General features: G+C 43.0%; 1 protein-coding gene across 2 annotated transcripts; it reads left to right on the top strand.

Annotated features, from left to right (window-relative positions):
• LOC120951119 (helix-loop-helix protein delilah) lies at positions 1 to 26,662 on the top strand. Of its 2 annotated transcripts, XM_040369654.2 has the most exons (3): positions 1 to 815; positions 15,088 to 15,131; positions 22,258 to 26,662. In XM_040369654.2, exon 3 carries the CDS (start codon positions 22,304 to 22,306, stop codon positions 23,633 to 23,635), a length of 1,332 nt encoding a protein of 443 aa, XP_040225588.2. In that variant the 5' UTR covers positions 1 to 815; positions 15,088 to 15,131; positions 22,258 to 22,303; the 3' UTR covers positions 23,636 to 26,662. The 2 variants fall into 2 exon arrangements, with proteins under 2 accessions (XP_040225588.2, XP_040225589.2); XM_040369655.2 differs by lacking the exon at positions 15,088 to 15,131.
• The last annotated feature ends 239 nt before the right edge of the window (positions 26,663 to 26,901 follow it).

Genomic DNA, 26,901 nt, shown 5'->3' with positions numbered 1-26,901 from the left:
GTGCGTGGGGTGCAAAACTTCCGTGCGTGAGTGTGACCCGGTGAATGGAGTGAGCTGTGAACCGTAAAATAGAGGCTTTAGGTGAAAAAAAGAGAAAAGAAGAAAAAAAATAAACCAACAAAAACTTCGAGTGGGTTTTGTTTTTGTTGCCGCTGTGCCGTCGGCTACGAGACGCATGTGAGCGTCGGCTGAAGAGCAGAGCAGGAGAAGGAAGAAAAATCATCCAAAAAGTGCGACCTGTCGTCCTACGCTCGCAGACGTACGCACATTGACAAAACTCTCAAGCCAGTCCGACGACTGATTAAATTTCTGGAGACCCGCGTGTGACAGGCGCCTGCTAACAACCAAGGGCCCAATGAACTCGCGTCTTTCTCTCCGAAGATATGGATGTGTGGGCATTGCCGAGGTCGGAGATTGCTAGTTTGAACGATAGGACGGTTTCGTTGTTTAGGCGGCCGTTGAAGTTACTCCATCAGTACGCATTTTATTAGCCGTTCGGTATTCATGCGATCATATTTGATTATGCAATTATTTAGCGGAAGTGTTTTACGATAACAGAGTGTTATGATTCTGGCATTTTAACCATCTTTCACACATCGAGATCAAGTGCAAGTGACACAGAAGTGCGTGATCAAACCAAATACAAGGCCAATTTTGGTGCTGTTCAAGTAACAAGCCTGAAAGTGAAAGTGATTCAGTTTAAAGAAGTATAACCATAGCCAGTAAAAAAACCCACTGTAAAACGAAAACGTATCCTGGGCAGATTTCACCAACCAATCGGTGGTTCATCTGATTTATCATTATTTTTATGGCAGGTTAGTTTCCTATTTTTATTTTAATCCAAGCCTACCCTCCTTCTCTAATGTTAGCTGACAAACTTTACAAACTCTACCCCCTTTCATACAAATAAAATAAACAACTTATGATAAACAATCATGAGGCGACGCAAATGTCAGTTCAAAACCAATCGTGGGTGTGTATTTTGTTTGCGCTGTCCTATGGTTTTTTTTTTGCGTTACCATCATGCCACCAACGCTTCCATGCCGTAATGTGAGTTGACGCCATTGACAGCTAATGCGCTTCGTGCTTCGAACGTGGGACGTAGCTAGGAAAGCTTCTAGGTGACATTAGGCACGAGGCAAAATAAAAATCGAAACTTGTCACTACGCGACGTTTCTAAACGAATCGGCCGTGTGCACACTAGCTCATGGATTGCAAGCTGTTGCCGGCAAGCCTGCACAGCGAGGCGCGAACAAATGATGTGGTGAATAAGCAATTAATAGAACGTGATCTGGGTGCGATCAGTTGTACATCCTCGCTATCGTTAGGTTGTATCTCGGCAACCGGTAGCAGGCAAATTGCCACCGGTGACAAATAATGTTACAAACCATTCCTAGTAGCGGTACGGTTGTCGAATGTTATGCGGCGGAGCCCGTTAGCTCGTGCCGTGTCGGTTTACATTAGCTTTACCATCACGCATCAGTGCGATCGTGAAAAACGAGCAATAAATTCGGTAAAACACTCGATCTGGGGTTCGATTAACTGCCGTACCATGCAGTCCCAGTGCAGCATTTGCTTAAATGTAACATTAAATGGACCCATTAAAAGTCCGATTGAATGTACATCAATACGCCATAAAATCAATTCATTTGTTTTGATGTCTCCGCTGATTGAGGCGATGGAAGTTCGGCGATGGAAATTATATTCAAAAGACAATAAATAAGTTTTTAAGTACAGATTACACAAAATATTAGCATTGAAACCAATTTAAATGACATTAAAACAAAAATAAAAAGAAATGTTTAAACATTATACAATCATAGCTTGTATATGTTTCGATGAAAAACACTCCCTGGTCTTAATGCCGGAGGCAGTATGTTTCAACAGGAGTGTAATTGAATTAAATTTTTCATATGCTTTTGAAAACACTCAACCAACACGCATTCACACACACTCACACAGCGAATGGAAAACTTTAAAATTGAACTCACTTTACCAAAACCATCATCGCCGATGTCCTTCGGCGGTACCGTCTCTGGTACCGCCCGCAGGCACGGAACGAAGTACATACATTTAACCGCCCGATACAAAGCGCTCTACCGTCCTGTACTACCGTCTCGATCTCTTGCCCATACCACATAGCCACCGTGAAATGTTAATTAAACTTTGATAAAACCCGACCCAGCATCAGCTCCATGCATTTCGCATGCATTCCTGAAGCGGGTCGGCGAGACGAGCAATATTACCGTGTCATCGTATCGCGCTGCAGCTTTTTTTTTTAATTCAGCGATAGCGTGCCGACGGGTACCGTGGCAAAATAAAATATATGAGTTTATTGATTTCACTTAATTTTCGGGATTTCGTACAACCCCGCTCGGGCCAAAACCGCTAGCCAATGCAACGTTCCTCCTCTTGGAATTTGCGTATTGTATTTTGCGCGGATTGGACTGATGCTACTGCTGTATCACAAAGAACGAACGAAGTGTTCGGAGCATGCTAAGACGAACAGTTTATTACGTCCAACCCTATACATTGTCGTTTCCGTACTCGGTATGGTTTGTAGCGCTCAAGAATGTGGCAGTAAAAATGGTTTAGAGCTCAAAGATGATGAAGTTATTTCCCGCACCGAACAAGCTCAGGGCAATCCATGGCCGTGCCCGTAGGCTGAGCTTCGACCGGGCAGCTTCTTATCATAGCAGTTGTGGAGTGCCTACACTAAAGTCGTCATCAGGCCCGGAGGGTTTTGAGACGAGTCAAAACCCGATGATACACATCACGGATGACCGATCAGCTTTTGTTGCGTGTTAATTAGCTACATTGTTGCACCATTAATTGAATGCATTTTTTTCTCCGTATGCCAACGAAGCCACTCCTGTGTGGTTTGTTGTAGCGATGACTAGTGATACTTAATAACACTAAAAGAGAACATTGTTTTGTTGCATTACAGTTTTGAGAAAGCATATACGTCCAGATAATTAGTTTATTTCATTAACTAGCATTTCGAAATTTTCCTACCATCAATTATTTTTTTCATGAACTTCAACAAAAGTCGAAAATAATGTTTGAAAACACATCTTTTAACACTTTTTTTCCAATTTCTACGCTTATCTGCTCAGCAGTTTGATGAATTACACTTTTAGCCACAATTACTCACAGCCCATGGCTTCCTTTTTTCGAAACCTACTCTGCTAAATGCTTCTCGCATCAGCGGGGGGCTCACCAAAGTGAAACAAAATTAGAAGTGAGTTTAATTGACTTCTAGGGCATGTGATTGTCGTTGTCGCCGTTACGCCTGCTGTCAGCTAACGATCTGCGAGATCTCAAGCAATGTGCGTTTCCACCTTTAGGACGCTGATTATCAAACGAGCAATAGCGAGGAAAAGGGTGACGGTGGAAAACCAGACCAAACAGTGATGGTGTGATTGTCGATAGTTCGATCGATTCTGAATCCGGATCAATGTTTCTTTCTGCGTGTAACTCCACAGCAATCGAGCGATTTGAACGCACAAACCACCACGAACCTGTTCGTGTTGGCAGCGTTAATCGGGCGCGTCGCAGGCAAGTGTGGATTTTCACACTTGTGACCAGCCTTCTTTTCAGTTTTTTTCCTCTCCCTCGCCTTCGGTCTCTAGCTGTTCCTGCCCTTCAGCTGCCCACTGAACTCGGGCACAGGTCAGACGGGGCTCAAGTGGCCTCCAAGAGGTAGACGGGGTAGTTTTTGTCGTAATTAAGTTGAGTTGAGGTTCGAAATGGCAGAAAATTACCGACCCTGTCCCGCAGCTTACATGATCAGAGACACACACACACACACACACACACACACACACACATACTAATACCATCTACTCGACTGCATGTGACCCGGACGGTTTACGAATTTAACGCGATAGGGCCTGCAGGCCGCGCGCCGCACGAGATCCTTAAGTAGGGCTAATTTACACCTTCGCTGCGACAGTAATGAGGTTGTCAGTTTGAACTACATCATTCATGCTCAAGCATTTGGAGCAACATTTCGGCGTAGCCCGGGCTCTGCGAATCCATTTGGAGCAGTCGGCGCACCTACCCTGAGGCTACTGGCGCGTCAACGATTGACCAACTAATTTGATGACCAGTTCCGCGCGATTTTAAGGCTGGTCAGACGAAATAAGCGTCCACCACTGGTTGCCATAAGGAAAGGGGCATTGTGACCATTTTCTGGAATAGGCCCATTCATTCATCTTCCGTCACTGAACAGGATAGTATTGAAAATTTAAAACCGGGAAAAAATATACTCTCGGATTGGTAAGCCGATGAAGCATTGCATAGGATAAACGAACACAAATAGCCGAAGCTCGTCTGATCGACTGATCGATTCGCCACCATGTGTCGTCTCACAACCCAAGTTTCGTTTTTTGCGTTTCCTTTTTGCGAAGCAATATAAATAATAAAAAAAAACCAGTATGACAGCTTTAGAAGACATGGTCGAGCGTAGGCCAAAACTGCCACATGTAGACTGAATTATAACTTTGTATTTTGCACGCAGTGTTTGAACCAATGCCAGCGACAACAAAATAAGGCAATAATAAAGCAACATTTCTCTGCCATTCCGATTGAAAGGAAATTTATGTGTGCACCGTCTGCAAAACATGAAGTATTGGGCTGATAAGCGTACAATTTTTGGCGATCAGTGCGCGCCACAACCGACCACCGGTTCGATCGAGCGTGTGGGACGATTGATCCGATCCGCTGAATTGAAGTGCCGGCGCTACGGAGAGTGGGTAGCGTGACCGGTTTTAAGAAATCTTTATCTCCAGTACATTCCCAATAGACACTAAATGACGACTGCTATGAGACTGCTGTAACATTGCTTTCGCTCGCTATAATTATAAGTACGTTACGGAAAAATCCATTTTTTAAACATTGAGAAGAGATTTATGCTAAAATGCTGCGGAGGTTATCACCGTAAGAAATTCGTTCCCAGATAAAAAACAAGATTGAATTTAAAAGCCCAATTCATCATTTTTGTCGCCACTCAGAGCATGTAGGACTTAATGGCACCCTTCAGTACCGGTGCGTCGGTGTGTAGGTTGCACGTGCTCTTTCATCCCAGCAGGTTCCCAAAATCCTGTCGCCCTTCTTTTCCATTCATCAGCGCACGCCCGACCGACCTCTTTTCAATCGCTGCGTGTCAAGTGGTTTATTTTTACACATCTACTCTGGAAAATTTCAGCTACCTCCGGCTTGCTGGTGGTATGCAAGATGCATAAAGAAAGGCCCCAAAACTCTGACAGGGAGTCACAGTCAGCAAAACGTGCAGTGTCACTTGTTTGCCCCGCACGAACCAGGACACAAGGGTGACAATCGTTTCTTGGTCAATATTTCAAGGTAATCGGTGGGTCTGTCCCTTCTTTTTTTTCTTTATTACCGTATTCGTATTCGTTAGGGTCCACTCGAATGCAAAACACTGCAACAGCTCAATTGATATGTGCTGCCCCAATGAGCACAAGAGGATGGCACTCGAAACCGTCGCCCGGGCAAAAAAAAACTCCCACACATATTCCACACACTGCATGGTCGTACTCGACGGTGTTTGGCGCCAGTACGCAGATAGCCGGTGCGTGCGCGATGTAGTAGTAACGATAGCGACACCGCCGCAGTTACCATTCCATGGCGCAACAGGTGAATTGGCTTCGGCTCCGTCACTTGTGCAACACGAGCCACATCAAAAGTGCACAGCGTACCGTAACAAAAGACCTTCAGGCTTATCCTGTCCGGGATGTTGTCTTTGCGGTGTGGTGGGCCTTAGGTACGGGAGAATTGTGGGCGCGGGTTATTGTTTGGGTGACTGCCGGGCGCTGATTTTGGACCGTTTTGCCATGCGACGTGATCATTAATCTTCATGTGAATATTAATCATTGGCCTCGGAAATGAGGAAGGAATATAACGCAACTCCTTCGACCTACCGTGTCCGTGGGTCTGCAAGGGAGAAGATAAACGCTATAAATAAATTCTTTTTTTCTTGGGGTGTTGTTTATTTCTCTCCTTTTCTTCACTTGTTCACTTTCCCGCTAACAGGAGGTGGATGGCTCACTGGTCGTTAAAAAATGTGTAACCCTCAATCCGCTTCTCTCCATCGTGGCGACAATCACGAGATTCCGTTACGCATGCTTGAAGCCCTTTCGTTTAGAAAAAAAAGTGCGTAAGCAGTCTAGTCAGTCGCCGTTCGTACGATGGTAAGGTGTTTTCCCTCTCTCCCGCTACATCACCATGCAAAACCCAAGTCACAAGCAGTGCAAAAGAGGTCCGGTATTTGAAACCTGATTGGAATGTTGCTGTTGCCATACACAGAACGAACAAAACCGGAGGCAACCCAGACGATCGAGCATCGCGGGAATTAATGATTAGAGCATGAGGCGAAATTTTCGTACCTTAGATTGATAATAAGCATGAACACATTTTGGAGCTTCCAATTTGTATCCCGGATTTAGGCGTATTGATCGATTGCTTCCGATTGGCTTTTATTTTCTATTCCAGGTACTGCAAAAACAAAAGTTGAATTTAAAGATAGAATTAATAAAATTAAAAACGAACTAACTTGCCGTCCTTCGGCACAGCACTGTTCACGATGATCGTATTAATCGCCTCCAATGAGCACGTGCAATAAAACCACTTAAAACAATCCATAAATATTTCTTCCTTTTTGGAACCCCATTTGCTTTATTGGATCCAATGTGGTACAGTTACGTCGCACGTCGCTAAAAACAACTGTCTGTCAACGGCACGAAACGGAAAGCCATTTTTATTTATCTTCCCCCTGGTAAGCAAGTGCTTGGATTCCTCTCGCTTGCACCGAAAACTGCACACAAAACCGGATAAAATAATGCAACTGTTGGCTGCAGCCTTCCTGCCCGAGTGAGTGCCCTTTTCCTAGCGATATTCCCAAATCACCCCATACCGAATTCGATACCGATGCCCTCTCTTTGGGTCCTTTCGAAACAGCACTTATCAGCAGGCTTATACCTTCCCAAACCTCCGCGAACGGGTTCGCATACGTCTGCAGTGGCTGCAAAGCACAGGCGCGAGGATTTCTCCTCAACGCACTACGTAATTTCGCATTTTACACCAAGCATCACGATGTTGTTTATGTTTTTACGATCCCGAATTCGATCCCTTTCCCGCTGTGGGCTTTAAATTTTATCTGATAAAAGTAGACAGACAATCTAAATTGCACATCCACCCGCGCTGTTCACTGTTTCATCGCATCCAGCAGAAACGCGTGGTTTTTGGCCGCCGCCTGGCACGCACGCATGGTTTCCATCACAGGAAAGTTCTCCGTACCAAACAACAACAACAACCACCGTCCATGATGTAAAACTCGCCCCGTCTCCGATGTGTTTGTTTGGCCTCCGACTTGAGACGATCTTAAATTTTGGTTTGGCAGAAGCTACCCCGCTCAGGCAATAAATTAAGCTTCCAAAATGAGTGTTCCAATTAGAGGCAATAAAATCCCAATCAAAACCACGACACTCCACTAACGATTGGCTCTTCCTTCGAAAAGTGTATCGTTTGAACTGCCTCCGACAATCCGCGAAATATCACATGAATCCTCCCAGACTGAGGCTTTAATTCGTCTAATTAAATAATTTTACCAGCTCAGACTCGGAGAGCCCAGCAATCGATTCGTGAACATGGCACTCGTTCTTTAGGGCCAATTATCGAAATAAGCTCGACGCGATCGAAGGGAATCGGACCACGGATGCTCGCCACTCGTAGCCGATGCGGTCACCGCAGACAATTAAATTATTATCACCCCCAATCAAACCGTTCCGAACCCGTGATCGGGCGGAAAATGTGTGACAAATGGGTGTCGAACTGTTACCGTGGATTGCTAACCGCAGGGTATGCCACCAAAGATTGTTCAACGCCATAAAATTAGTTCACAGCTTCTGCGCGTTTGATTGGCCGTTTCAGGTGTCCTCAAACCTTTCTCCCGTTTCGCTCCGTAAAAACCGAAATGTCTACTATCGTTTTGATTAATGAAAGAGCGCACACGCGTATTAGTTTTGTTGCTACCGAAGCTGAGTTTCGCGAAACACGAGTAGGCTGCAGTAGTTTTTTTCTGTTAGTCCGTTGCTTGGGGAGCATTTTGGAGACTGATGAGCAACGATCGCCTTCCTTTTATGGGCTTTCATAAAACGGTCCATTTTCTGCCGTGGCATCATTTAGCGGACTAATGATGGCGGGTGCCGACCTCGAGTTATATCTAATTAGAAGCTGATGCGCTAATGGCAGGAAGGCTTTGGGGCAAAGGTTAAAGAAAGTGGCAATGTCGTTTGAATGGTGAAAGCTATTGATGTCATAGCGGAGATCATGGAGCGTAATAAACCTGCGTGCTAATCTAGCACATAGTACACGCTAATCTAGACATAGTATATGTACCGTATTGCTTCGAATTACAGATACTTCAAGCATGTTTGACATGAAATATTTTCTTACTAATCTAAATTTTATTGGTTATACCTATAGCGTAACTCACTTAACTAAGGCAAACATTTTATATTGTACAACAAAATAAGGTTTTTCAATAATTATACTAGAAATATTATGAATTTCTATAATCTTCACATCTATTAAGGCCCGAACACCTAATTCTGAGTGTCGGTTTCCTCTTCGAATTTGGTTTCCTTTAAATTTACGATACAGTCATTGCCGTTAAATTTTGACTCTAAGTCACCTATTTTTGTCTCGAAGGCACACATTTTTGAAAGAGTATCACAATTTTTCTCAAAGGCATCAATTTTTGACAGTGCGCATCATTTTTTGTCTCTAAGGCATCAATGTTTGACTGTGAGTCAATATTTTCAGCTGTAATCAATGGCTTTAGAAAATTAGGTGGCATCGACTGTAATAGAAATTATATACGAAATTAATGCTAAGAATGCCTCCGGTGATAGACTAACCGACAGAAAATAGTTATCGAGACATCAGGGCCTACTAGGGGTCAATTACATTTTAATTGATTCTGGAACATCATGGAAACCTTGTAAAATTAAAAAAAATACCATAGCCAGAAAATGGATAGAAAGAAATTCAATAAAACCATGCTAAATTTCCGGAGTTTGAAATTGTCCGTAATTTGAATCAAAATGGTGTATTAGTCTACTGCTTCGAAAAATCTGAAAAAGTTCGTTCCTTTAGGAAGTCATGAAACACACCACTTAAAAACATGTTCGTTCTGATGTGTAATGATGTACCAAATGATGTCGGCAGGCAGATTAACCTATTGTTGATTTGAGTTCTACGATTGAGATATTCAAAGTGATCAAAGCAGTTTCAATAGATAATTGGAAGCTTATATCTATTTCTAAACGGCGTATTCTTAAACAACGTAATACTTTCGCACATGTTCTTCTAAAGGTAGTAAGCCTGCAGTTCTTCAGATATCGGTAGAAAAAGTTATCGCTTTTGTGCCTTAGCGCACCTTTATCACACCTTTCGTTTTGTATGTGTCGATTCATAAAGCTCTTTCTGTGTATATCAAAATATCAACCAATACCTCCGAGATTGAATCGGTTTTGGAATAATTTGAAGATTTAAGGATCTTTCTCACATAAATTACTCCCCGTCACATAATCAGCGTTACTCTCACACATGAGGTGCGAAGTTGCTATCCCCAATATTGGGACTCCGTCGAGAAGTGCGATTATTTAAATTCCATTTCCTATGCTACTGAACGCTCTCATGGCAAGATTTAAGGCTAGCCTCTTAAACAAACATCTGCCGTCCAAATCCGTTTATTGGTGTAAATCCTTCTGTTATCGCTCGGTCCATTTGTTGTTTCATTTAAATAAAAGCTTCGATTTCGAGACAAATCGCTATTTGAACACATAATTTTCAATTTCCTAATCTTTGGAGAGATACAAATAAAAGACAGTGAAAGAGATAAATAGAGCCCAGTCGTAGTGAAGAATTGTGTCAATTCAAATGATACTTTGCTTCTCTTCTTTTTCCTTTGTTTTCTTCACACCAATGGGGACCATTTCGGTTGTCAGGTAAGTGACGTGAAATTTGCATTGCAAAGCAAAAGTGGTGCTTTAGTCCATTTCCGAACCCTTTTTCAGTTTGTTTTGACTAAACGATTTCACTTAGCTTAATTACCGAATTTGGATCAAACCTCAAGGACCCCGTAGGCATGCTCCACTGTCGAAAAAATGGCGACCACTGTGATGGCTCTATCAACAGCGCGTTGGCTATTTCGGTGCCGATGTTTGGAAAAGCGTTCCCTTTACCGTGTGCCACGAGCCACTAATATGTTAGATGCTCCAGGGCGAACCAGCCTCGAATGGATTGAACCTCATCGACATTGAATTTAAATGAGTCCGATTGTGGCTGTCCCCTGGGGGGAGGCTCGTGCTCGCCCGTCTGCTTGCTAAACGAAAGATAAATGTCATATTTGAGCGATACACACATGGGCAAACCTTTTAGACTGCACGGTGGCTTTGCAAATCATCAAACAATGAGACAGCCAAATATTTGTATCTGCATCTGTGTGGAATGCAATTAAGATCGAATTTATCTTAACGATCTACGCATAATTTAGTGAAACAAAAGCAATCGAAGAAAAAAAAGCACACATGGTACAAATAAAAGCTTTAATATAAAGCAGTGTGCCTAAAAAAGCATTTGAGTTTTTACCTAAACTCACATCGAACATTCAACAATAAAGTAATTCACCGAAACGTTAGCAATATTTAAGCAAAATAAAAATATGTACATTTTTTAACAAGACCTCATCAGGATTCAATAATAAGCCGAGATACGTTTACTGCATTAATCAGTATTTTCTGACCGCAATATTTGTTCTTAAAATATCACGCTCATGGTTATCGAACTGTGTCCCATTACGTTTCGTACTGATTTTCATGTTTATCTGTTTCGTCGTTCATCAATCTATGTCCCTTGTGTATTGTTAGCAAATATTAAAACAAAAATGGTATGTTTACCGTTTGCCTACTACATAAAACGCTACAGTTTCGCCAAAAGTAGAGTTTCTTTCGTTTCTCTCCCAACATCGAAAATAAATGTCCACTTCCAGAAAAAAAGGTTATTTTTTACGGCCAGGTGTGAATTTTACCCTTAAAGTTGACTTCTGTTCTACAGCATTTGCACATGGGATGGATGATGTCAGACGCGTTGGACCATTGGGCCAACCATGATACACAACATTCCGGAAGCAAGGGAAGCTTCGATTTTGTACGTGTACGCTTTCAACGCGTTGCATTTGTTTCTTTTATCTTTACCATCGCTGTGCTGTTCTTCAACTTCGCTGTTTTTGCAACGACATGGTAATGGGGAATTGATTTAAGTGCCCCGTTTCATCGATGGGAATCGAGACACAAACATTAAACGGCCAACGGAAGCTCCAACGAATCAACACTTCCACGACCATGTACGAAACGCGACATCTTGTAATGATACTTCATTACAATCAGTATAGCAACATTAAAACGCGTTTTGCCGATGCCGATGCTTTCGATATAAGCAGATCATGCCATTCTGGCGACTTTTGGACTACCAGAGTAAAAAATAAAAAATAAAAAATAAAGCAAATGCCTTTTTAGTGTGATAGCAATAATTGTTGTCCGAGCGGTGGTGCGACCACTGAGATTTTCTGGGTGCGGTGGGCGTCGAAAGAAATTGAGTGGGTCGATTAACACTTTCCACATTTGGTTTGGAGAAAGCATTCCTTTTTTTAACGTACGCTAATATTTGTGCACAATAACATAGTGTAAAGCGGTGAGCTTTTGTGAGCTTTTAGAATAAGATTACACACATTTAACGACACAAATTGAACTCAATCAGTGAAATGTCAGAAAAAGTATTTTATTGGAATGATTATCAGCGGAAAGTATAGATATAATGAAAACAAGCAATATAGGTGTTGGAACAATTATGAAGCAAGGCGATGTTGTGAGATGTAATATTTTACATAAAAGGAAGATTTTACGTATGGCGATATCTAACCTAATAGTGACCACATTCTGTAGTGGAAAGCCAGACTGCACAATTATTACTTTAAAGATAAAAAAAATGTCACTTAAATGAATTTCTGCATAAAATATATCAAACTGAATCGATATAGATTCATTTCTTATTTTACTGGAAATAAATTTTAACACAGAGTAAATTTTAAAAATAAATACAGTACAGCAAGATTAAATTAGTACAGTAAAGGTGACATTCTCCAATTCACCACAAACAGTTGATTGGCATAAGTATGTAGCAATAGAATAAGCAATGCACTAAACGAATTATCACATCCAAAACAAAGTTTTCCTCGAGGGCAAAACCAATTTGCGTACCACACACTTTTGATTCTCGCCTCAGGTCTTTAAATCGGTCGGCATTAAATCAGTTCTGCAGACACAATCACCTGCTATGGTAATCTAGCCCAACAGTGGACGAAAATGATTTAATTTCATTGATGATTTTTTAATGAATGAATACCCCAGTATTACGATACCCGCAGGGTAGTAATCATCGTACTACGATGTAACCAAATCACCTACCAATAGGAATTTGAAAACAGCTGGAAGCTTTGGGACTCTAAAGATGGTACATGCTCATTACCCTAAGGGTACGGAGAAAGATCACGGAAACTGGTGAGAAATGAATGCATAGTTGTAATGCATGTAGAATAGTAATGGTATCATGGTTGGGTATAATGCCACAAACCATGGAACCGGTTCATCGATATTGACTATCCACTTGCAGCTAAATGACGTATAATTATCCATTTAACAGGTTCGTAAAGAAACAATCCCTTTTCCAACCATTTCAAAGGGCCTTGGTTGCACTCATCGACCGTGTGTTTAATGTGCCTAGGAAAATTAAACAATGATGGAGAGCAAATCAAGTTTTATGGTGCAGAAACGACCAAAAAGAATCATACCAAATAATTAAGATATAAATGATTCCAAGATAACTATAACTCAAGACCAGGCATGCTCGCAGGCATAACTGAGCATAGTCGAGGGATGGCCTCGATAATAGAAAACCAACCATCAAACGCTTGGCCTGTTGTTAGCAGTAATGAAGCAAGACATCAATAGAAACTGTTGCCCCGGGCGTCCTATATATGTTGTTCCAAATATTCGTCTCCTGCTGCTTTATCGTGCTCTTGTTAAGGCGACCAATGCTCCCAAAGCAAATCTAGGACCATGGTTGTTGAGTAATAAGACCGGCAGCAGTTTTCCAGGTAGTGTAAATTGTTCCAGCAGCCCCGATGTCTGCTTTAATTTCCTATTTATGTGAAAGTAATTCGACAGTCACTGATCACGTTTGTCATGTTTACTATGATTGCTAACGGTTGCTGTCGCAAAAGATCATTGAAATTTGATACAATTTTTGCTCCCTGCAGTGCACACAGTGCGAGTAGACACGCGGCTAGTTGTAGTTAGAAAAACTGTCCCAAAAAAAGTTGATCCTAGCGCCGACACCTTCCTATCCTGGGAGAGAGGATGATGCTTGCAAGTGGTCCACGATAACTGATGAACGAGCACATGTTTTACACAGCTCTGTCATGGGTCCGTCGTACAACAAAAAAAAGCAAAAAAGCCTTTTTATCAACCACCGCCTGGCACGAACGTCGAAGAAAAAGTAGCTCCATCGCGCTACACTAGCGAACACGCTGCATACCGCAAACGTAGAGGCTGGGTGAGTAGACCTAAAGCCGACGAGCAAGTGGCAACAACGATCAACGAAATGTTGTTCGCCTTTAATTGCCACTCGCTGCCGAGCTGTAGATGGCCTCCGAGCGGCCAAGATCGATGGATCGGTTCGGACCCCTTGTGCGTTGTGCTGTTACTTTCCTTCCGAAAAATTCACCTGTCGCATGGTCCTTTTACTCTAATAAGGGAACCAAGACAAAAAAATGTCGTAAACCGAAACTTTAACTCTTTCTCTCCTCCTTTTTCGTTCGTCTTGACAACCCAACTCCTTTGCTAGCACGATAAACGCCGCACCAGAAGCGACGTACAGTTTTCGCGCAAACGCATTTGCAGCTTTGATTTAGGATGACAACTGCGACGACAACTTTTCAGCGACCCAACATCGGCAAATACACACACACATACACACATACCACACCAAACAATCGTACCAAGACACCGGGACAAAGTTGCTACCGTGGTTTTGTAAAGGAAGAAAACCGACCGGTCACTTCAGAAAGTCCGTTCACTTTGCAGAGTTTTTATTCTCCGGAGGGCATCCTTTTTAGCACTTGTCTGCACGGTGGATAAAAAACGATCAGTTTGAGATGCCATTAATGGTGGGGAAAACAGACCAAACACACAATTTTAGAGGCGATGTTAATGGTTCGGCACGGGATGAGTAGACCATCGCTCGAACAAGAGCGAAACTTAAAGGTGTACAAGAAACAGTTCAAAGTAGCTCCTGGGGCCGTGAAAGTGTGGGGTGATTCGCAAATTGGACACCGAAAGGTTTCCACTTTAATCAACGCCCTTTGAGGTTAATTAAAATCATATTGATTTATTGGTGATCTTAATCCATCCCATCTCCAACCTAAATAACCCACACAAGATGGGAAGAAAATTTCTTCCAAATAGGAGATTCATCAATATTAATAACACCGAGTGGCTAGAATCACCACATTAGCGTTCAACGCACTGGCTGCAAATGTTTAATTAATTTAATTGCTGATGTGTAGTAATAATTTAGAAACCTTTTCTGTCAATTTCAAACGGAAAGCTTGGACGTTCTCGCAAATTGTGATGTAGGGCACGGGTTTGTTTGCTGTCGTGAGTAGACCCATCTTTCATTTTGCCTTTTACGATGGTCAGCGTTGATAGTCAGATAATTTGTATTTTACGTGTGTAACATTTTTGAAAAAGCTGTAGCGATTGCTTATGCATTTATGTACTTACTTATCGCTCTGCAATGGGATGCATCGCGATGCTATGTATTTTGGATAATTGGATAACCCTTTTAAAATAAACTAAAATCCTCTGAACCTTGCTACTTCTGAAGAAAAAAATGAATTAACATAAAAATAAAATGTACATTACAATTCTCCTTGTGTACTTGCAGTAATGTCCTACAGCTGACAGGCTCGTTGATAAAATCAGCCATCGGTAAGAGCAACTGTCACTAACGTCTTAACGCGAAAATATCTCAATAACAGATACAGTATTCATTGCCGTCTATCCATCCAGTGTATCACGATGACCCAAACATTATATCAGCGCTGTCCATCCTTCATGATTGGTCTCTGGTTGAAAATCTGTTCCCCTGGGCTCATCGCCTTGATATCTCAATCAAACCGCATTAGACACAGGTGCCAGTGTCGGTAGATGATATCACACACAAAGCATCAGACGTCCAGACGCACAAAGCACACCGACTGGCTATGTACACCCGATCGTTGGCTTCGTTTTCCCTAGCTTTATCTTCCAATCCAGCTCGTAATCCAAATTATCTCAGCGGTAGTTGTCGCTGTCCGGCACTGAATAGGATTGCGATCGCTGCAACCTTGCTAAGAGGGTTTGTAGATTTTAGCTGTCACTGTGGGAAAGTAACCCTTGTCACAGATTAGACCGCAAGGAAGTTGCTTTCGTGTCTGTTGACGCTAAAATTTTATTTCTTCATTAACCACCCTAATGGAGTGGCTGGGAAAGTGTTTCGCTCGAGCTCTTTGTCGTTGCGCTCGAGACGGCTTGCCCGTATCAAATGGGTGTTTAATCTCTTGATCTGCTGTTTGGTGATCTTTAATCACTTTATCTCGGAAAATTGTGCTGCGTCACATAAAATTCAAACACACCATGAAGTTGATTAAGAGCGTGTAATTTGGTGATTTCATTAGGTCGATAAGCAAGACGCGCCACTAAGTAAGGTGTGGCTTGGTAACACCCTGCATGGTTGCAAACGCTTACAAATAGCTAACGAAGGGCTTTACGATTGACAACACCTCGTGGTTTTAGTAAAATCTTGTTAGCACTTCCAAATAATAATTTCTAAAACAAAGCGGTACAGCAACATAATCGGACACACGTTCATAATCTTCCATCGAACATTCTTCTTTGGCGTGTACCGTTTCGGAAACGACAACACTCAAAGGCGTACCGCGTGCAGTAAAGATGATCTTTACCATACATCGCGTTCCAATCAGCTTGACACGATCTGAAAATGTCGTCGATTGTCGTCGATGGCAGCGCGGCGTACGTGAGAGGGTTCCATAAATCGCACAGCTAGGGTTTAAGGGCCACTGGTGCATTCCGAGCAAAGCGTTCATCAACTGACGCGTAATGCGTCTTGCCTTTTGGTCGGCTGAAAGTGCTTTACTTCGACAGCTCTTTCCAAAGGCGGTATGCGCTCTCCGAAACCGACAGCCCGCTAAACTTATCTCTCAGCGCATGGGTGCATTCTCGGACCCTGTACCACAGGGAAAATCTGATGAAAGTTGAGCTGCTCCCCAAGCGACTCCCACCGGTGCATCAGAAACACAACAAAAATTGCAATTACACGATACGCACGTGCTCATGTTGGAGGTACGATCAACAATCCTTTTGACCGTGGTCAATTGCTGCACCATGCCCGATGGCCGTTAAATCATGGCTTGCATTCTGCGCTGCGAACACCGTCGTTCCGGTATCTGCGCCTGCATGTCCAATGCGTAAATTCAAATTCTTGCGCCGATTTCTCGCTTATCCCGCAGGCTTTAAGCGCAATGCCCGTCTACTTGTCCAAATGATGTCAATAAATCATGTGTCATTTTGTTAATAAGCGTGTAGTTAGAAGTGAGAAAATGGAGGCACGCCTTCAAGAGGATATATTGAATGTATATCTCCTTTAGATTTGTTTTTAGAGAAACACAACAGTTGTTAATGGCTCATTACTTGAATTATCATCAAAACAAGATATTTATTTTCTCGTTCTATTGACTCTATATATCGTTATCAAATATTTCAGTAGAATTGAATTGAAGCAGATCATTTATATTTCGATGACAAGCATAGCTACAGAAATTTATCCTACAAGCGAAATACTAAATTACTTTGAGCCGTTGAATTTAACTGATATTGAACTTTCATAATTTTAATTGTAAAGCAAAAGCATACTTAAATGGAGTTTTAGTTGTACAAAATTCATTGATTTATCGTTCATTATCGTACGTCAACATGTAATTTTTCGAATGATATTTAACGTAAAAAACACACTTTTCTTAGATAATTGTAATTAACGAATCGGGATGTACCATTTCGTAACACATACATTTACTTTTAATTAAATTGGACAGAAAGTGCATAAAAATAACGCCACTCATTTATTTTATTTGCTCATTGATATTCACTCAACGTCTTTTCACATATTTTTCTACGCGGGAGGTCGTGACTTGGCCCGGCAGACTACAAGGTTTGCTCAACCTCGCTTATTTTCCCTGTACGCAGCCACCGCCAATGTGAGCCGTGCGGTCAACCTCCAATGCGAATGTTGACCTGCTGGATAGGAACGTGTCTCAAAATGTGCCGCAAATGCTTAAATCTCTTCCAGACATTGATGCAAGCACTGGATAATAATATAACCGCAGCGCCGAAATGTGGGTTACGCGGGAACTCCCGCTTGGTCATCCTCGATCGTCACGGCCACAGTGTGTCCTCTGTTTGCGTTTCCCAGGAATTGCAGTCGTAGCATAAAATCTTCGCACCAGCCTCGAGTCCGAGTGGGCACGTTCCCGTGACCGGGTGCTAGTGCAGCGATCAATCAGGGTGCGAAATAAGGCGCGGTTCGTCAAATCCCACTCAGCCCTTCGCACTTTGTATGCATGCTGCTATGCGTTTACAGACGTGCATGGGTGCGGTTAACATGGATGACATCCGTCGGGAGCGATCGTCATCACTTTGGCAGAACCGTCTAAAGACAGCATCACATTTTATCGATTTCTGTAGAACTGTCTTGCGGTATTATGACTGCAGCAACTATTGCCTCTGTCGCCTCCATTGGGAGATGGAAATCGCACATTTGGTTGAGAAGTCGGTTAGCACCGACAATAGCCTTCCCCGAAATGCAATGCGCGACAGGCAAACGCCAAACATTGGCTGAATGCTCTGATGTCAAGTTTGCGAGCTTGTGTGACATGCATGATGCTTGTCCGGGGTGTCAGTGCGAACAGTAACGAGCAGTTTCATTATAAACGTTCAACTTAAGCAGCGAGTTTTTGAAAGAAAACAAAATTGTCCATCTCCACACGAGCCCCAACAACGCCAATATTACGTGCATTGTTTATTGGCAGCTGACGGTCTCAAGAACATATTACTACAGTCAAACGCGAATTTAAGGCGAAAATGCGACATAGACAAAAATTGAACAATGATTCCCAAGCAAGTCTAGTGTAATATTCCTAAGAAATATGCACACAATGCCCATGTATTATATTTTATGTATGGAGTTCATATGAAAGGTAAAAGTTGTAACGATGTTTTATTAACAATATTAGATGATACAGTTTAATCATATTATATTATAACCATTTCGATGAGTCAAGACACTTCATTCCACAATTTCAAATCGATCCCACGAATATACTTTCCTAGCATTTACAAGTTTCACCGTATTCTTTGCCATGTACACATCAATCAATTCCAGATAATGAAAATCAAAATCACACTAAGGAAAAGCATACTTTCTAATCTCCAAGGACACTATGCATATATCGCAGAAAAAAGTGTATCAAACGCTCGAGCCATAACTGTGAAACATTCCCAGCATTCCGATCGCGTGCAGAAGAATGGCACAGAATAGCAACACACAAACCGTTGCGTGCCGTTGTCACGTTCACGTTCGCTCTATTGATACAGGGTTAACGTGTATTTGATTGATACGTTCGAGTCGGTCAAATGACAGTATCGATTGCGTTTGATCGGTCCAAACGATCGATCACTTGCAAAAATATCCAGTAAAAACAAACGCACCGTAGGTGACGAGTAAAAATTGACACCAGATTCCGGTTGGCGATTCGCCCGATTATCGCCGTAGCCGCTATCGACACAGGATTCTGTTGCAATGCTACGGGAAGAGTCAGAAAATGATTAGTCCACGAGTATCGGCGATCGCAATTCAATATAACCCACGCGGGAAAGCAAGTTGTGTTGAGTCAAGAACGCAAACGCCTACCACTCCACCGCAAGTCTTCGTCCGTTCAAGTCCCGTTGCGGGCATCCTTTTACAGCACCTCGAAGGCCTCGAGTAAGGCACGGAGTCATTGCCCCAAAGAGATAAGTTTGTGCCACCGTTGGAAGAACCAACCCAGCAGGAAACCTGCTACTTCCAGCTAAGGTCACACGGTACGGCATGTATGAGTGAAGAAATTCCGGTGTCGAACCTGGTTGACCATTCCGGGAGGAACGACATTTTCGTATGACCATGCACCATGCGTGTATGTATGTATTCAGCAAGTTGTGTAAACTGTCCAAAACGGTAGCAGCATCCTACTACGATTAGCTAGCCACAAACAGCAATAACCGCCGCAATGAATTTAATGGTGCAACCAGTGTAACCACAAGACATCAGAAATCATTGCAAACGTTAGCCATCGTTCATCGATTGCAACCTCAGTACCTTTCAGCATCTTCGGCAAACCGCAGATCGTACGAACAGCAACCACAATGATCGTACTTACCTTCCCATTTTTGTGCAGTGGAGTTACATTTTTATTACGGTTCGCGATTAGAACAGTGCCTTCGGCTCCTACCGTCAAACATCACGTAGCCCGTAGATTGTTCATCTTCGGCGGTTGATCGATGGTAAAGTAGGCACGGACATGTCAAGTCGTCGCATGGCAAACGCTTAGTCGTGAGAAGCTTTACCGTGAACGTTGCGATCTTGATTCGATTAGTGTTGGAAACTGCTGTTTGGCAACTGACATGTGCTGCGATATCGGAGCATCGGAGTGCTCTGGCGCTTGTAGTAAACCTTCCAATGTATTCGTTTGATCAATTGCCCAGGCTTCCAGCTCAAAGTAGTCCTTCAACAGGCACTACAAAGATCAGCAAGTTGACAACTTGTTTTGAAGCTATTGGTTGATGGTCTTTTCAAAGTCGATGTTGACTCTGTACACCAATTGAACGGCGTATGTGTATGGTTGGTGTGAAATAGGCTGTTAGTATAAATTTGTCAATATCTCTTTACTAAACCAAGATCGATCAAGCACATAAATTTATACACACATTCATTTTCTTTTGAAATGGAAAATTTAGATACATGTTTAGGTTATAAAAGTTGAACGAAGATAATCGAAAAACAGAAGAGAAGATAATCTTCAATATTCTTCCTGGCAAACATTATATTGGTAACATCAGGTAACATCAACACATTAAAACAAACCAACCCACTGCGGGTGCGATTTACGCTTGCAAAATGTCGCGAAACACTTCAAGCAATCACTTTAAAACAAATCCTGCTTTCATACTACGGATTCCGACCCAAGGATAAGATGCATTGTATTGTTCACCTTCGCACCATGCAAACAGAACCCTCTATCCGGATACTTCATTCATCTATTACCACACGCGTCACAACTTCATGTAACATGCTAGCGTCCTCTCCTTACCCAATCAACTACCACTTCAGCTTGAATCGACCACCTCTTTGCAGAATAATGTGATCCGCATGTAGAGGGCGTCACAGTACGGCCCAACAGACACGAAAAAACCACAACAGAGAGTGCTTGTGTTCAGCTTCAGTTTTTTGCCCGCTTTTGCTGTCCCTACTTTATGCATAAAAATGGGCCGGCCAGTTATTAGTCGAGCGTTTTTTTTTTTCTCTCTGCAACAACCCACAAACGGTTGGATGGGTCTCGTCTGCTCTTGTGGCTGCCGACTATAGCGGATCTTAATTTGACGCGTCATCACGTGCCCCGACATTGCCGTCCTCAGTTGGGCCACTTTATGGGTTTTTTGTTTCAAAGAAACAAAGCAAAAGTAACCACACAAACCACACTGTACTGCGATTATGAGAGCTAAAAATTGCTTATTTGTGTAGTGCTGCATTGTGTGCTTCTAAAATAAAACCCTTGCGGTTAGATACGGTAGGAGCATCGAGATGCAACTGGAACAAAAGTCTTACTAACTTTCTATTGTTGAATACATGATTTGTGCAATCAAATGCTTTTCTTAAATGTGTACACATCTCCAGCATATCACATATAGCTCCTGAGACATCTTTGGTAAGAGTGTCTGATGTGGGTGAAGTACTAAGATGGAACTTTCAATGGCGTGCCAAAAATTTCGAAGGTTAATGGATGACTCTTTGCTACCTGCTCCTTGGAAACTTAATGCTCAATTCGGCTCACATTACATCTCATCTCATCGAGTAATTATAAGTCATTGCTCAATCTTCCATCCAAACAACCACCACCAGCACTGAGTCACAGAATGCAAAACGATAAAGCTGATACTGTACACGTCTTCCCACCGTCGCGTATAGTAGATGACCTCCCGATGTCAATAGTCATTAATCTTTGTGGCCCCGGTGAACTTTGTTTGCGAACCATCGGGATCTTCCGTTCCTGCCGCAAGCATTTTTCAGGTGGCCGATCATATCAATATGGCGAGTGTCAAGTGTCAGCGGCGAGGGGTTTAAGCCCGAAACAACCAGTCCATCAGGGACCGATTATGCCGTCTGCTGGAAGAAAGCATTCGAATACAGCAGCTGGGGCCTTTCCGTTCCCTCCCTGTTCCATGGCTTCATAATTCATCATGAGAAAGTGTCTGTAGCCTAGAGAAAAGGCAGCAGCAAAAAAGCAGCTTCCAATGGCTGCCGGATTAAGAGACGGTCAATTGTTACTGATGATTTACAAGTTGCTCGAATCGAACATTTTTGCCGTTTCGAACGGGAGAAACCCATTTGTCACGCAAGGGCCCATAGGCATTGGCGTCATTGGGGAATAGAAGGAATTTGAATACATCGCACAATGGAGCCCTTTTCATGGTTCTTTTCATATGGATTGCGGGAATGAAAAAGGAGGTTTTGACATTCCTGCTGCTACCCTGAAGGTTGTTTTGATCTTTATTTGCCATGCCTCTGATGACAGAAGATAACGTAAAGTGCTATAGACTCAATGCTTTTGCCTGGCTTTAGCAATCAGAGAATATTCTAAGAACGTCACTGAGGTATTTCTATTGTGAACGATAACATTAATGATTGTTGCTCCTTAAATATATTTTTTAGTTTATTTACTAGACGTTTTCTTTTTTTCTTTTGCAGACTTTAGTTCAAGATTGTGTAAAGGATACCTAGCATATGGGTCACGATGCGCCACAACAATATAGAGTCGATCAGTGCGATCACCTTCAACCAGCAACCATCGATGGAAGCACCGATGGCCGATGCAAACAACAACCACAACGAGAGCGGCTACGTCGGACATCATCTGATGGGGGACGGGACCGGTTCGCTCGTGTCCGAAATTAAGAAAGATGAAAAGTATTCGCTCCGTCAACGACAGTCACGTCGCACCACGCTCGAGACGGCAACCATTAGCAAAACGACGACGAAAACCACCACCACCACCAAGGAGAAGGCAGCGCCAAAGGAAAAACCGAAACCCAAAGCAGCTCCCCTCAGCAAATACCGCCGGAAAACAGCGAACGCACGGGAACGTAGTCGTATGCGCGAAATCAACAGCGCGTTCGAAAACCTCAGGCGTGCCGTGCCGGTAGCCGTGGCCGGTACAAGCGGTACCAGTTCCCCCGTCAGTTCTCCCCAGTGCAGCGGCAGTGCGGCATCTAGTGAAAAGCTTACCAAGATCACCACGCTACGGCTGGCGATGAAGTACATCCGGATATTGAGTGACATGATCCACGGTACTCCAGGTACGCTCGAAAACAACAACGAACTGGATATGGTGAACCACAACGAGATCGAACGGGAAGTGATGCAGAAGGGTTTGCTGTTGTTGGAAGGAGGCTACCAGATGGGCGGTCTGGGTTACGTGTCGTCGTCTCCTGCCGTATCGCCAGCGCGACCGGCCGTGGATGCAAAGCCTTTGTCAGCTTCTTCCAAAAATCACTCGCAACAATCCGGTACCTCCTCTTCGTCGTCTACTAGCAGCCCGCGGAAGCGGACGTCAGCCAAAAAGACAACGTCCAGCAATAGTCGCTCCAAGAAAACCACCTCCACCTCCAACAACACTAGGTCACGGGCTGCAGCAGGCACTAACGGGCGGAAAACTATCGCAAACTCATCGGCGCTTGAAAAGATCGATGACAACATTCAACTTACGGCGCCCAGCTTACTATCGGACTCGTCCCGACCCGACCCACTTGGTATGGATGTTGACCTGTGCTCGGTGCTGGAGTCGGACAACGACTCACTCATCCTGTCCGAGCCGTGCCTTAGCCCGCTGACCACGGCTACCGGACCGGGTGGACTGAAATCGCACAACTTTGCCTGCACCAACAGCCAATCGGTGGTACCGAACGATGGGCTAGAGTTTGGATTGTTCCTAGAGTCGGACGCTGACTCGTTGCAGCTGTCGGAACCCTGCCTGAGCCCGCTAAGTCATCTGGACTCGTTGAACCCTTTCAACGATCTACTTCACACGGGCTTCAACGAGCAGACAGCCCTCGAGCTGTACCTATAACCCGAGCTGAAAGGTCAGACGATCGGACCGGCAAAACGGAAACGCTTGACAATGTTTCCGTGTGTGTATATGATTATTCGCACCGTGCGAGCAATAGATTTAAGGCCAGCCCAGTGTCAATGAAAGTCCCAGTAATTTATTCTCACCGTGTCATATTAGTTAAGCAAAGCAAAGCCGCCTGACGCCCGGACCCAACGAGTGACAATGGCACGATAAAACACAATCGGCGGCTTCGAAGAGAACAGACCGATCATAACTAGCCGCCAGTCGAATCGTTTCCGTCACAACCGGTGCAGGTTTGCCGTGACTTCCGTTAATACAAAAGAAGAAGAAAAAACAATTTTGCCATTATTTGTTTTCCCTGAATACCTCCCGTTTCGTTTGTGCCAGAAACCGTCCTAAACACTTTAGGGGACATTTATATTATTTAGCAGCTTTTAAACTAGCACGACTCTGCAGGGGGCTTCTTCGTTTCCTGTAGAACGTTTATTTGACCCTTTCTCTCATCCTTCAAGCTGGCTAATTATTCGGATATTTATTTACAAATTTAATATTCCTATCAGTCGTAATACTTACAGACCTACAGACAAATTTGTTTGTTGACTGGTTGGTAGGCTACACATACATAATTACTAAGCTGACCCGATTTCTTATAAAACTCTAAATATCCCTTGAAAAGAAATATGGATTACATTGTTCCCACCAAACTATTAGCCTTTTTGAGTAATGTCACTGCAAAACTGCAATTGTAATTGGATCACAATTTCACACACAACTAATGCCTTAGCTGCTCTCTTATTGTTCAATTGCACCAAGACCGTAGCTAGAACAACAATCCATGAATCACACACATTAATCCCACACGTTACACACGATACGTCATGGTTTATCGCGATGACTCCATTTCCAGCCCGTTATAGCGCCCCATTTTTGGATCTAGCTAGCATTTCAATTTGTTTCGTTAAAGTTTATGCAAAGCTCCTAAACCGATCACGGCAGCCCTCTACCAACTACCCAAGATCCACCTTGACGATTGCTGTCGAGGTATTGTTGCATAATGCATCCCTAACACGTGAAACGACGCATGCGTTTTGCCGTCAACGGTACGTGCTGCATCGACCAGGCACGAAATCGTACAGTGAGCCCTTTCGTTCAGTACCCACCTGCACAAGCGCTTCCAGCTCCCCTAGCTGGGGGAGGGATAGCCACCCCCACAATTCTAAGCAGAGCCGTCCGGGCGTACTTCTGCCTCCCACCCAGAATCGCCGAATGAATGTGGAGCTGCAACGTGCCAATTGCAGTTTGCTCTGCGGTAGGTGTTGCTTTTGTTAGTGAACACAATCCTCCGGTACGAGTGCTTTGTGATGATTAATAACAGAAGCCATAAAATACATGCCAAATCCACACGCGGGGCTGCAACGCGTGTGTTTGCGTTGCGGGTGTAGTAGCAGCACGTGGGTAGGCGTTACTAACTGTCTCTACCGAAGCGTAACGAACTGGAACGGGGGAACACTGACCAAACGCGCACCTGTTTGCTTGACGGTGGCTGGTTCGGGGTGCATAAAATGGTGCTAGTGGGCAACACACCACCCTTCACACTGCTCTGCTTTGATGTGTCGATTAGAGCCGCCATTGTGCACAAACCAAGCTCCTGCCACGCCAGAGTATTTTTTTTTTTGCGAGATTTTGATCTCGTTTACCATTATAATTTTTTATGTGTATCAGCGTGTGTGTGTATATGAGTACCTTTTATTCAATGAAACAGCAATCGTGATCCATTTAATCAAACCGATCCGTGGAATTTGTTTTCCACCAGTACGAGGGCACCCTGTTACCACGAACGGTTAGCAGTTTGTCAGCTACTTCAGCGGCAAACCAACGCGCGATCCGCAATCCACCAGGCGGCAAACGCGGTAGCCAAAGTAGCGCCGACCGGGCGGCAAAATTGCATTATCATAAAGCCAATCTCAAAATTTGCCATTTTCAACCTTTCACCAAGATTGCACGGATTTGGTCATCTTTCGCAAGCACACTTCCCTCATAAGCATGGGGTATCCGTTTCGCAACCCAACCGTCTCTTTCGAGGTTCTTTTTTCCTTCATTTTACCGTCATCGACGTTGTCGGTGGGGCCATACATTGTCTGCTCATGCATTTCAAATTCTAGCGATTACTGTAGAAGGGACCCTTTTTTGTGCAATAATGAAAGTGGTCGCGGAAACTTTTACTATCTGGTCACTCTGCATCTCTACATTAAAAATGGAGATATTATGTCTTCCCGTCTTTCCTGCCTATGTGTCGGGGTATTAAACTTCGTGCTTTACTAAAGGCACTAGGAACAAACACAGTCCAGAAGCATTCAGTTTGAAAAATAAAATGATAATAAAATCTTCCAATACTACAAAAATAAATAAACACTCATGATTCGGTTCATCAATTACTGGAATCAATTTTGAATTATGTTTGCGTCCTTTCTTGTTTAAAAATCCTCTAAATCTTTATTCCTTAATGAAAATATTATTGTAATGTTAAACAGTAAGTAGCAAATATAAGCGCCACTGTTTGTAATCTAACAGATTTCCGTACAGACACATTCCACAAAGGGCAAAAATATAACACAAAAATTGTAAAAATATTATAATATGTAAGCTAGTGATTAAAAATATGTATGATTCATTCTTCTGTAGGTTAAATAATAGCCTCTCTATTTTCTCGCTTACCTTCGCTCACTTTTGTATCTGTTTCCGTGAGATGATATGTATTTATAATAACAATGAGCGTGTAAAGGTCTAGTTTTACTAGCTTGTAAGTAAAATACAGGAAGGCCAGCATACATCCTTATTGTAGCGGCTTTGGCCTCTAAGCTGAGAAAGCAGTTTCATACAGATTTCAAATGATACATTTCAAATTGAGTGGCCTATGAGCTAAAATTAGTTTGTATAATGAAGTATATGTATGTCGTACCACTACACCTAGCTCATAAACAAATGTTGAAAGTAGTAAAAACGACACAAATTTTATACAAAACATTTACACCGAATCATGTTCTGATCAATAGAAAGAAAACACTGACAAAAAAGCAAAACCAAAAACACGTAAGTACTGTTAGGTGTTTTAAAATTTTCAGACTCTCTTCTCGATGGCAAGATTCTCACGCTTCTTGTCTGCAGGAAACGCAACGCATTGCAGCAAAGGTAAAACTTGATGATATTTTAGGCAATGCAGTTCAAATGCAGCCCAGCAACTTGTTTGAGTCGTCATCGATAAT

This window comes from Anopheles coluzzii, chromosome 2 (genome assembly GCF_943734685.1).
Source record: "Anopheles coluzzii chromosome 2, AcolN3, whole genome shotgun sequence".
Classification (NCBI taxonomy): domain Eukaryota; kingdom Metazoa; phylum Arthropoda; class Insecta; order Diptera; family Culicidae; genus Anopheles; species Anopheles coluzzii.
The sequence above is the reverse complement of the archived record's forward strand: the minus strand, read 5'-3'. Positions and strand labels throughout refer to the sequence as shown.